The sequence below is a fragment of the Rhodamnia argentea genome, chromosome 7, assembly GCF_020921035.1.
Source record: "Rhodamnia argentea isolate NSW1041297 chromosome 7, ASM2092103v1, whole genome shotgun sequence".
NCBI classification, from domain to species: Eukaryota; Viridiplantae; Streptophyta; class Magnoliopsida; order Myrtales; family Myrtaceae; genus Rhodamnia; species Rhodamnia argentea.
Window position 1 is genome coordinate 7924441 of NC_063156.1, and position 13394 is coordinate 7937834.

The 13394-nt window shown below is 40.0% G+C and overlaps 1 protein-coding gene across 1 annotated transcript; it reads right to left on the reverse strand.

The window, feature by feature from the left end:
- Positions 1–1516: 1516 nt before the first annotated feature.
- LOC115752516 (ethanolamine-phosphate cytidylyltransferase) lies at positions 1517–10137 on the reverse strand. Its single transcript, XM_030690733.2, has 8 exons — positions 9316–10137; positions 8566–8747; positions 8172–8243; positions 6312–6379; positions 2964–3084; positions 2524–2589; positions 2300–2422; positions 1517–1785 (listed from the first exon to the last, which is right to left on the reverse strand). The coding sequence occupies exons 1-8, from the start codon at positions 9887–9889 to the stop codon at positions 1714–1716; spliced, it is 1278 nt and encodes a 425-aa protein (XP_030546593.1). The 5' UTR covers positions 9890–10137; the 3' UTR covers positions 1517–1713.
- Between the last annotated feature and the right edge of the window lie 3257 nt (positions 10138–13394).

Consider the following 13394-nt stretch of genomic DNA (forward strand, 5'->3'; position numbering starts at 1 on the left):
CAAGGCAAGTCCCCGCCTGTCTTGGGCTTTCAACTTTCTCAGTGCCAGTATTTAGACAATAGAGTCCCAAACAATTGCCAAACACCTCTTGGAAAAGCTGAAGCAAACTACCTCTTAGTGACTAAGCGATACAACTATCCAAAACCAAGGGCGCCCCCCCCCCTCTCTCCAAGCACTTCCTATTGACCCCAAAATTCCAAATATAAAACGCATCGGCTAGGGCATCCATGACGGCAATTTTTCAGCTAAATTAGCCATAGACTCAAATGACAAAACGCGAAACTATTAAGACTCAATTGGCAAAATTAAAAAATTTAGTATTGAACTAGCAAAAGCGCAACAAATTTAAAACTTTTTGCACTGTTTTTCCTGCCAATTTTGTGTTCTTACATGACGACCGTGGATGAATATTCGAAGGGCGAAGAGAGAGGCACATGTGGTACGGTCAGCCACATTCATAGAATTCTTATTGTTCAATCTTATGTTGTTCGCAGAAGCCTTGTACTGTATAGTCCTGACAAGGTTTGATACTCGTAATGCTATGGCTTTAACTTAAGGAGGAACCTAACTTGCCATCCATCATACGAAATCAACATATCTATTTCAGCGATCGCATCCCCTTCAATTCTACCATTTCCAATTCCCACCCGTTTTCATTTTCAAGTCGCTAGGAAGTGACCGGGGGCCATCACCATGTTCATCAATTCATTCCAGTTTCGATTATGTGTATGGATATTCGTCATTCGCCCGCCCTCCGGATTGACCAAGCAACAACATATATAATGAGATTTGACTTATTTGGTTGATCCATATAACGACTAGGATGGCGATCTTCACTCCTGGTAGTTTCTAAAACCTGAGATATAAGGTCGATGACGTCAAGCTGCATAAGAACCGGTAATTGACAATGGTAGTTCTCGAACGCGAACACCCTGACAGAAATGACCAAACTTGCTATAAATTTTATAACCCGCCTCAACCATCGCTACCAAACACAATACCTCGCCAACGCCATCCTCATTCAAATTTACTCTCGGTCGTGCACTTTCCGCCTTCATCATTCCTTTACACAACCACTAAACTACTGCCCTTTTCCTCCATTGCTTAAACTTGCATTCCACTTGACTTGGGTTCCGTTCCCAGTCTCCTCCAACAGCATGTGAATCAAATTGCTTCGGATGTCCAAGGTCATGTTGACATAGCACCATAATTATTTTGGCTCTCATTCCCTTTCATGCTTTATGACAAACTCTCCGTTTCTTTCATGCATTTGCAGCGCTACTGTAATTAGGCGGAAGAGGTCAACCATATGCCATCGACAAAATCCAAAATAGCGTTTCTCCGATATAGGTGCTGGGCAACAACAATGAATGACCCAAGTGACACAAGAATGAATGACTGTGATTACCCCCAGTCTGATGAATCGCCCACCTAATTTCTTCGCCTCTACAACTCTACCACGACGGTGGACTTAACTGCAAGACACTAATCAAGCTTAGACAGAGACAGAGAGGGGTAATGGCAAGCCAAAACGCACCAAGTACATGTGATGATCACATGTTCAGTATCCCGATTGAGCCGTATACAATGCCGCATCCCTATAAGACACGAGCTTTATCCTAGAATAATCTGCATCTGTATCTACTTTGCAATAAAAAAAGAAGGTAAATTGCTGGTGCAATAAACCATGGAGGTGCCCCAGATGTTTTAACATCAATCCCCTTTAACATAAGTCTTATCTTCATAGTACCTCTTCTCACTTGCTGACTTCTTTTCATTGCGTTTCTGCAGGACAGGAAAAGTCATTAGTAGTAGAGATAGTGTGCTTGCGTACACCATTTATCTAGTTTTGCATGAATCAACAAAAGAACTATATATCTTAGACAACAAGCACCCCTTGAACTTCCACAAACTGACATCTTTTGCCGCAGGGCAGGTAATTCTGGCATCGTACAATGCAAATATAGCACACAGGGAACTATGCCTCAGACAAGGCTAGGAGGTTTCATGGATGTTAGTAAGGGTGAACGACCTCAAGTCCAAGCCTTAACGTTCCTTGACAAATTTTGGATACACAATATTCATTGGAAATCAAATAAGGTCAACTTCCCTTGGTAAAACACCTCTCTGGCAGAGAGGATCAAGTATAGTCACATGGTTTCATATGCAATGGCCGACAAGAAGTTATTTTCTTATACGTAGAGCACTTTGATCGTCGTCGAAAAGTAAGAAGATGGCATAATCCATAGATCACCTAGAGAATACAGAGAGCTGAAATCACATGTCAGGAAGGACCTACCTGGAAAGCTTCATGATTCCCTACAATCCTCCGAATTATTGTTGTAGTTGTAATATCCAGTGGACTCTCCAGGACTTTGAAGATGCCCATACTGATTGGAACAGCATACGGATTCCCTTCATCCTGTCAATATGCATTGATGTGGGCAATGAACAAACAAAAGCACAATAGTACTTCAAAAAGATAAGCAAATGTATAACGACTAGCCATTTGCTATGGTTCACCTTCCGAAAATCGTCGTTTTCTGCTATCGTTCCATGGGCAACTAAGGAAATGTTGAATGTTGTAATCTGCACAAGAACTCAAGTTAGTGATGATATAAAGTGAGAAATGGATGTCTTGCTGAGATAATGCAAATGAGATATCAAAGGGAAGTATTAGATAATCTTTTTAGTAGACAAGTGCTTTTCACAAAGATGGCCTCAGAATCCGTCGATCCCTTCCTCTCTCTGCCCCTGAGATTGTGTCCTAAGGATAAATCTCAGTGATTTGTAGACAAATTGCAACATCCACCTCAAGTTTAACAATCATTCACCATACATAACATTTTAACAAATTTCATTTCCACACCCTCAAAATTCAGAAAGGAGATTGCTAAAAGATTTGATGAAAGCAACGCATAATACAATGTATTGAGCTGCACAGCTTCAGAGAGAATACCAACCATGTCTCTGGACACTTCCCATGGGGCTCCAATTATCACCTCATCCACATACCGGCATGCCAAAACACTTAAGCTTCTTTCATGAAGATTCATGATTGGCCGATGTGGTCCTCTTTTAGCACTGCAAAGCCATTGTCAACAAACCACAAATGTGTTAAGTCTGAGAAATTCAAACCAAAAGCAAGCTTGGACCTATCAAAGTCATTAATGTGAACTACAGTTGTTATCACATATAATCTATGAGTGAATGCTTACTGAAGACGCTATTCAAGCAAAAATATCCACAAAAATTAGCAACAATAACCCAATCACCACGAACAATTACATGGAGTTGCTGCTAATATTAGACTAGAAGTAAGAGAATACTATATAAATCATATCAGAGGCAGATTTGTATGTATGCATGGTCTGACTCCACAAAACTCCCAAAACTACTAAACAAAGCAAGCGCTAGAGATAACACAGGACGAGAAGTCGTCTTTGGTAACTTTCAGAAGAAATTAACACAAATGGGTGAAGTTCAACATCAATAAGCAGCAGGGCTTTCAGTAATTCCAGATCAGAGACATTATTCCACTGTCATAATCAACATATCTTATCAATCTCGAACAAAAAGGTTGACAAAAGAACACTTCCTCACAGAAGAATATTTAAGGAATGTACTTTGCTAGCAACAATTCAAATAGCCATTGCCACGCAATCCTAGCTTACTTTTCAAATGTATATTCCCATATAACATCAAAGAAAAGCAAGCAACTTAAGATGGTGTACGCAACTTACTGGTCAATCCATAACCATGTAATCACAAAGAACAGTCTTTGCAATAAACTCCCATGGCATCTATCCAAAGAAATTTGAAGCATTGATTATTGGAAGAATAAATTATCCTGATCGAGTTGCTGATTTCAATATCACTCATGTATTCTCTCCTACTTCTTACTGCTAAATTTCGGGTTACGCTTTTAGAATAGTTGGTAGCAGTCTCACAAAATCTCACATGGTTCGGAGCAGGAGGTCTTGGGTTCAAATCCCAAGCACCGTTTGCCTCTCTAATTAAATAGGTCCACGCTTAGTACTAAGCAAAAAAACCAAACTAGGCGTAAGAGGAAGTGATAGAATAATTAAATATTAGACCGCACCTTCATTTAACGGCTTAAGCTTTTAGAACAGTTGGCAACAGTCTCACAAAATCTCGCATTTTCTCTTCAGAATTGGACTTCCTCTAGTATTAATCATTTTAAACTGTGCTCTCACACAAGTTAAGTTTGCATCACTCATCTTTATGAGAAAGCATCAGCAAAAATATCCTAGAACAGCACCGCCATTTTGAGGAGTCAAAGCAATAGTGATCAGTAAGTAAGGTAACAACAATAAAAACGTATAATGCAAGTTCAGAGTAGAAACAGCCTATTAGTTTGACCTTCATGAACCAATAGTTCAAAAAATTCCCTGAAAACCCAAGTAAATATATTGTTCAAATAGCAACTTATCTACAGGAAGAAAAAAAATCCTATGATGGACATCATATTCACAAAGAGTTGAAGTTTCTTAGAATTTAATGATCACAGCATCAGGTGCAGTGAGAATGAGGCTAGTAAAAGGATAAAGGATTTACAAAGGACACATACTGTATTTCTTACTCAATTGATCCCCAGTGACCAGACTTACTGGCTTCCATGCTTAGATTCAATGTCACATCCATGACCATCATGCAAGAGCACTTAAGTTTCAGCACTCAGAAGTCCTTGGCCATCCAGAACTTATACTCCTCTAGTCAACACTCATGACAACTACGCAACCAAATATTATCCATGGCTCACAGAATATTTAGAAGCAAATCAAGGGAATCTAATCTCCATCATTAGTCAGTGGTGCCTCATGATTGGGACCTAACAAACCTGCACAGAGCACCAGTTTTCATACTTTCTTGTCTCAAAAATTATTGCTGAAAGACAAAAGCATTCCCCAGCACCAAACATCCTACTGTCCATTTAACCTGCTGATGCTATAAAAATCCTACACTAGAGATATCCTCTGATGTTCTGCAGGAGAACTGAATCTAAAAACTCAAGCCATGGATTGACAACACGCACTGGAATTGGGAGGAAGGGAGGGAAGGAGAGGAAGGAAAAGAAAATCCCAGAAAGAAGTGAGAGAAAGAGAAGTAAAAGGATGGGAAAGCATCTAACTCCATTAGAAAACAGGAGAAAATCAAAGCATTGAGAAATACTGAAGATATCCAGAAGTGAATGTGATAATATGAATATGATGACAGGTCAAGATGCTCACATATGCCTCTAGACGAGTTCTATCTGTCATGTCATTGATTTTCTGAATTAAGAGAGGATACAAACATTGTCAATATGATCAATTGCATACAGAGTCGTTCACAGATCATGAGATAACATATTTCAGGTACCAGTTGCAAATAACGCTGGCAAAGAACAGATATTTACTGTAAACTGCTGCATACGTGTTGCTGGAAGAACTATATAGAAGAAACAAATCTGTAAAGATGTGATTTTTATTGCCTATTAAAGTTGATCTGTTAGACATTATCCTTGATCATAACTATTCATGAACTCTGACACATTAAGTCAAATTTTGATAACTATTTTCCTTTTTTGTTAATAATGACATACTTTAGTCCAGAAGTTCTCCAAGTATTTTATAGAGAGCCACTCGACACAGGGCAGTGTGTTAAGGGTTTGGGTGGTCAGTTTGAGGACTCGGGTTCAACCGCTGACAGCATCTGAACCTAAGGACACATTAAACTTTATATAGCCTGAAAAAAAAATTATAGAGGTTTGATGGCCAACTTGCCAGTCCCCGACCTAATAAATCCATTCAAAAAACCACTTAACAGTGGTGAGGGCATGGTTAGGGAGTGGGGCAGCAGCTTTTGGATGGATGCAAAATCTCAGAAAAGAGCAAAATAAACATATTAGCGTTGACCTAACAAGTTCACCTATAAACTAGCGATCTTTCTAGTTAGTCACCTTTAAAATAGTGGTCTATCAATGCTCTATAATGGGAAGCACATGTAGTGATTGGCATTGCCTTTTTTGGAATAAGATCAGGACTGTGCGACATGGCTGAAAGAGAATAAACGCGAATTAACACAACTTCAAAATGGTAGACTAATTCTGTCTTCAGGCTAGAATCCCGACTGTTCAGCATTTGCAAGATTACAGTGACTAACTGTGACAGCCACGTGAACTGGCACTAAAACCACCCGACAATAAGACATAGAGCAAAGTGAACATTCAACTCTACAATTTCATGTAATTGACATGCACCAAACAAAACCTTGAACAAGTGAATAAAGAAAAGGAAAGAGTTTACAACCTGATGGTCTGGTCAGTGTGTATCCCCACAAGAAGAAAATCTCCAAGCCCACGTGCAACCCTCAAAATCTGCACAAACACCAAAGTTAGTGATAATATACACAAGCTTCTCAACAAGCTCATACTTACCAGTATAAACACTAAACTTCATTATCTTCGCTAAAAACAAGCAATTGGCAATAGAGATCCATTGAAACTACAATAAGAACTATCATCACAAAACAAAATGTGTACAACAGCTATAGCTGAAAGCCTGAAACCAAATAGTCCCTGAAATGCATGAGAAACGAAGGGCGTAGGAAACAAAAGAGGCATGTCTTGGAGAGGCTTTCATCCAATATCTCTCTCTTTCAGTAACACCAATAGAATCTCCTGGGTAATTTTTTAGTGGGATCCACTCAAAAGCCATTTGAGTGGAATCAGTTTGTTATGCAGAAAAAAGAAAAACAAAGGAGACCCTCTGTTTTTCTTCATTTCCTCCTATTGTCTCCGCATTCATGGTTTACTTCTCTATCACCTTATGACCTCTTGGAGTAAGGCTAGTTTAAGACATAGTAGGCAGTGAACGTACCAAATTAACCACTGTTTATTGAAATGCTAAGCTAACATCATCTTCTATAAAACTAGCTCACACTATAGACAGTTTTCCAATGGGACCAAGTTCTCTTAAACTGAACTTGTTGCTTAAGTCTGAAATGTCAATTATCAAAGGACGTGTATGTATATGTCTGTGCATAGTATATAAATAGTCACTTAACAGGTTGGCAGGTCTATGTATGATCTCCAACAGACATACGCAAGGCTTTAGCTAGTACCTGAAAGTAGAGACTCCTGTGGAAACTCTCCGCTGGAATATTAACTTGAATCTCGGCGGCGTCTTTACTCTTTACACTATGTCCATTGAAAAAAAAAAATTCTAGCGGTTTCACTCCTTTATAGTTATAGATGGTTCCGAAAGTGACTTCAGTTCACCAGTTCAGGCTCTTGTGCCTTCGCAATCATGTTCCTACTAAATCTCTATAACCATATACTGCAAAAACAGGTTTCTAACTCCTGACACAAAGTAGACATCAAAACCACAGATCTTGGTACTCTGCAGATATCTCAACATTTCTCATTTATACTAACCATTGGCTTCATCTGCCTGACTCAGCTTTTGAAAGGGTACAAGAACTGCTGCATTTAACTGCGCTAAGAATGAATATGTGGAGAACGACACAAACCTAAAATTAGAACATCAAAAGAGAAAAATAAGAAAGACAAGACAAGAGTGCAATTTGCATCTACGTGAAGTTGAAAATAGTATCAAGGTCTCTAATGATTTATCAGGTGTACAAATGATAGATAAGGTGCATATTGCAGCTCATCTATCAGCAAGAAAATACAGAACAGAAGGGTACACCCACCAATAATCTACGTGGCCTGAGTGACTTACGAAAAATATCATGAGCCGACACAAAGGCTAGTGACTAGTCCTATACTCTTGAAAAGGCCAATGACATCATTTAATATCCAAGAGAGACGGCTAATTAATGGAAGCTTAAGCTGGAGCCTAATCACCAGATCTTGGTATTTACTACACTTGAGTTGTCAACAGGGGACACGAGCTGTCCAGCATTGTATTTGTCACCATTAACTACTTCCTCTGTTATTAATGCCAAATAGCTGTTCAATTGTCCTCCTCCCAAATAATTCCTCCCCAAAAGCATATGTTAACACTTCGCACCGAGCAGAGCTGAAATGGTAAGATATATCAAAATGCAAAAAGAGAGAATACTTGGGTGGATGGTAACTACAAACACTCTCATGGTATGTTGCAGCCTATGGTGGGTATGCAAAGGCAAAAAGGCAATAAAAGTACCTCCACATGTCCAGCATGAAATAGATCAAATGCACCATCTATATAGATTATACGAGCATCTGGTCCCGGGCTCTACACAAACAGAGAACAGCAAACGAGGGTTAGACTAAAGAAGAGGCAAAGTCTAAAGGAGAGAAGGACAAAAAAGAAAAGAAAAAGGGGAGGGGCGTTGACAGCTTTTTACAACATCAGATTTCTAATAGCCAACTGACCCTAGTCATCCATTTCATATTTTCAAGGATGACATTTCTAAATCATGTTGTACTCCAAAAGTGTAACACGCAACTTCATCTTGTTGACAACCGAAATAGAGATTGTTCTTTTTGGTGATCTACCAGAATCTTCAAATCCCAAATCTATGTTTTAAGATCATGCTGATCATAGATAAGCTCACCACTCCATTGGAAAATTGGACAATTCTTCGAGATGTAGGAAGAAAATGAGATATACGAGTCCCCGCACCAGATCCACCATCTTCAACTTTTGGACTCCGACCATGGCTGAATTGTCTTTGCAGGGTAGAATGATTTTGAGTGTCACTAATAGTTCTTTCCCTTACACAAAGCAGCATCCGACCTGTTTCAGTGAGAGAAATTCCATAAGAACAGAAATTCCAAATTGATCACAGGAAGAACCCAAAATAATTACCAGCACATCCTGAATAACTCAGTACATGCTAAAACATTATTGAACATGCACTTCCTACAAACCCCTATGGAAAAAAAAATAAAGGATCAATTGGAACATTTAATCCACTGAGGTAAAAGAGTTATCCCATTAGCAGCTTTCGAAGCTCAAACTCTCATTACCACCATCATAAAAACTCACACCGCCTGGCAGCACATCAGCATCTCCAAGAAAGGGTTGCCAAATCTTTCGCTACCACGAGTCCATCGAGAGGACCAATGCCACCAGAATTCATCATAATGAGTGAAACTATAAAAGCACAAGAAAGTTTTCCTTCGCGGGATCCCTCATAGGAAGCTTAATTTACAAGCTAGAATAAACAGTGAGACACATTGCAGAACAAAGGAAGATTAACGATCCATATTCAAGAAATTTCCCCCATACTGCAAATGCCTACACTAGAAAAGGAAGAGAAAGAGAAGAAAACTGCGAAAAAAGGACAAGAACAAGACCGTACCAACGATATCAGTGCTTGAAACACCTTCCGTACGCTTGATCTGCTTGTACTTCCCGGCCTTCTTTGCAAGCTCGTAAGCGTCGGTGCCGTCGGGAAGAACGCAGGGATCGTCGCCGTGGATGATATAATCGATGTGGTACTCATCGAATAGCTTCTTCATGAATTCCTCGGTAATCGCGTACGGCGCATCGGGGATCACCTCGTCCACCCACTTGACGGCGCGCACCATTATCATCCTCTCCTTCAGGGGCGTCACAGGCGGCCCCTTGTTCACGACAATCTCCGCGTCGCTGACTACTCCGACGACGAGCTGGTCCCCCAGGGCGCGGGCCTGCCGGAGAGCGTTGCAGTGGCCGTAGTGCATCATGTCGAAGCAGCCGTCCATGTAGACCCTCACCGGCCTCTTCTTCCTCCTACTCCGGCAGCCCAGCCCGGCACCGATCCCAAGCGGAGTTCCGGTGAGGTAGAGGCCGAGCAGCGAGGCCCCGACGACGACGCCGCCGACGAGGAAGGTTGCGATGAGCCTGGCCTTGCTCTGCGGCTCCAGCGGCGAGAGCGCGTCCGGACCTGCCATTTCTCGGCGGGGTCGCTAGGGGAGGAATGAGAGCTCACGGAGAGACGGCAGCAGCGAATTGGGTGCGATTGCGAGCAGTGCGGAGGTTGCGTTGGCTGGGGTTGAGGTACGGGATTCGCGTTCGCATATTAGTTCTTTCTTGCTTCCTTTTTCACGGTGGCGTTGGCCGCGTTGCTTCCATTTTGCTTTTCGACCCTCGAATTTTATGTTGTCCTTCAATTTCGTCCTTCATTTGTTTAAAATTGAGCCTTAAATCATCGGTCGCCGCCCAACAGGGACCACCAGCGACGAGAACCAACCAACGTTGGCGGCAAACATCCTCCCAGCGGTCGCCATCGGAGGTGGATGAAGAATTGATCAACGTCTTGCGAAACCTTGTCATCTAAATATCTAATTTGCATTACCGCCGCTGCATGAAAGATTTGAGTTACATAGACTCGTGTTAGAACCACCGTGGACGGAGACATTCTAAAGCTGTGTAAACAATATCCTCGATGATGATACTTGAATTGATTTCGAGTGACTTGTGTCTGCATGATCCGTCATGAGTGGTAAGAATCTTGGCCAGGTGGCTTGAGCTTGAGCAAACTTTCGACTCTGCAAATTAACTCGAATTATCACCTCGAATAGAGATGATCAAGCATAAGACTTAGACAACGGAAGCTATTTCCATGAAAGTGGCACATCCTTGCCCATCGGTAATAAAGCTCATAAAAAGCCCAAATTTTAGGTATAAAGCCGATTTTGGCCCAAGTTTTATTTCATCTCGTAAAAAATATCAATTTTTACTTGACTTCCAAATCTAACATCCGTTAATTTGAAAATCTTTAGTTGATCACATCGCATCGGTTCGCCATCCGTGGTCAACCACCAACGTGCATATACAAAAGGAGGCGAGGGAGTTGAAATCTCACGTCGCCACCGAACCAAAGAGCAGAGTCACCTGCCACCGCATGGCGGACACTAGCAACGCCAACAGCAGAGCGAGCTGCTGGCGTTGCCTAGGTAGAAGAAGCTTTAGGATAGAAAATCCAAAAAACTAGAAATAATAAAAAGTCCAAGTCAAAAAAAAAAAAAAAACTGAGGTGCAATTGTTGCTGTAGTAAAATTGCCGCGTAATTAACTGAAGTCAGATTTAGAACTCGAGCATAAGTCGGTGACTTTTTATGAAGTAATAAAAAGTTCAGATAAAATTTGATGGGAAAATGCCAGAAAGGGCCCCAACAAAATATTTTTTAAAAAAAGAAAAAAAATAACGAAAGGTATTTTTTTCAGTTCAAACAAGGGCCTGAATAGGGACACTTTCGTTTTTTTTTTGATTTTTTTCTTTTTTTCTTTCCTCTTTCCCTAGGCGTACGGATGGCTCAACCCCCCACCTTTTTCAGCTTTCCTCGCCGATCGCCTCCCCACCTTGTCCGCGCGGTGCGGGGTCCCCCCCCCCCCCGGAGTCAAAGATGCTTCTTGACGAGCTCTTCTCCGACGGAAAATCCTTTGCCGATGAAAACAACTCCGCGCGGAAGGATCAAGATGAACTCCCCCCCTAGGAAAAAGATTTTCTCCCCCCAACTTTCAGGATCAAAACCCTTAGCATGCTGAGTCCGTCAGAAGAACACCCAATCTACGTCCAAATCGATGATGCATTTTCTCCACCGACTCCAAATCTACACCTGATTTTGTTTTTCTTTTCTTCCTCCGTCTCTTATGTTTAGAAAGGAAGAGAGAAGAAAAAAAAGAAAAAAGGGAAAAAAAAAAAAAAAAAAAAGAAAAAAAAAAGCGGAGTTAGTGAAATCTCTCTATCCATCTTTTATAGGACAAATCTCTAAAAAACGCCGTGAGGCTCACCAACGAGGAAAGGAACAAAGGAAAAAGAAAGAAAAAGGAAAAAAAAATCTCAAAATGTAAAAAGAAAGTGTCCCTACTTAGGCCTTGTTTGAACGAAAAATTTTTTGGCGTCGGCTTAATTGAGGAAATAAGTATGCTTTTTTCATTTTCCCAAATTTGATGCTAGACGTCAAGTTGGTGAATTTTTAGGGAATTAGCCCATTTTTGTTTTTACACCATTTTTTTTTCTTGCAAATTTTATTTCGACTCCACCTTTGCACGATGAAAAAATCTTTCATCAGCTACTCCCCCACGATCTCTAAGCACCTGATTTTGTTTTTGGCAGTTTTATGCCGTTCCATTGGTATGTTTTAGCGTTTTGTTATAATTATGGGCTCATACCATAAAAAAACTCAAATCAGTATAATCGTGATAAATTTATCTCAAATTTTTTTTGTCAAAAAATTTACCCCAAATTAATAACCCAAAATTAGTACACAATGTAATAAATTTACCCTTCGTTAGTTTCTATAAAATTTTGCTGTTAAATTACTAAATTAGATGACACGTGACAATAAACGGGTGCATCAATTTGGGATTTTTAGTTTTATTTATCACATGTGTACTAGTTGAGATCTTTCGTAGCATTAACCCAATTTAACAGAAACCATTAGAGAGTAAATTTGTCACGGGTGTATCGGTTTGGGATCTTTATTAATGGAGGGTAAGTTTGTCACATGTGTATAAGTTTGGAATTTTTTACGGTCGAAAAATTAATTTGAGATGAATTTGTCATATGTGTATTGGTTTTGGATTTTTTGTGATAATTAATGCTATAATTATCTAAATAGTGTACGAGGAATACGACGAATGATATTTAAAAAAAAAAACCCGGATCAATTTACCAATTTAGAGATGTACCGAGAGGCGTGAAAGTTCATTTCTTTCGTTTTGGAAAATGCTGTTTATTTTACTTTACAATGCGGAACGAGGACAAAGATAGATACAACTGCACACCGAAGTACCGGGCATCCAAGCTCATCTAAATATTGCTCCTCTATTCAAAGCTTTAACTCTGATATTTGCCAAACTTAATGGATTTTTTTTTTTGGGGTTTTTAACTTTTTTTTTTTGGGTCGAGAGTTTTTAACTCGAGATAGATGGATATTGCCATGTAGATTTGGACATGTGAACGTCCATTCGAGCTATAGTTCACCGTTATACATTGGTGTGGATGGTGGCGAGATCGTACAATTTTACACGAGCCTTCCATTAATGAGATGTGTAAATGTTTATTCCGTAATAGACACTCATTTGAATCCGTAAGAACCTATAAGGGTGAGCATGGTTCCAGAATAGAACCGAGAACCTAGGAACCGAAACCTATAAGATCCGATCCAATTCCAAGTTCAAAGGTATGTATGGTAGGTTTCGGGTTTTAAAATTTGAGAAACATGTTTCAATGGGTAGGTTTCAAGTTCCACTACTTGAAACTTAGAATCTGGATCCTATATCCTAAAATAAATTTTTATATTTTTCTTGGTATATGTGTTTACACGGTCCTACAATATTCTATGGCATCCGATAATAAGTGTATAATTTAGAGTCAAACAAATTTTTATATTTCGGGTTCCAAAAAATGATAAATTTGTTCCAATTGATTGATTTCAGGTTCAAAATGTAA

Coding starts and splice junctions, on each gene's coding strand:
- LOC115752516 (XM_030690733.2), bottom strand. CDS start 9,889: ATGGCAGGTCCGGACGCGCTCTCGCCGCTGGAGCCGCAGAGCAAGGCC. Junction 3,085..6,311: donor CACACTGACCAGACCATCAG/GTTGTAAACTCT, acceptor ATGGCTTTGCAG/TGCTAAAAGAGGACCACATC. Junction 2,423..2,523: donor AAAACGACGATTTTCGGAAG/GTGAACCATAGC, acceptor GCATATTGACAG/GATGAAGGGAATCCGTATGC.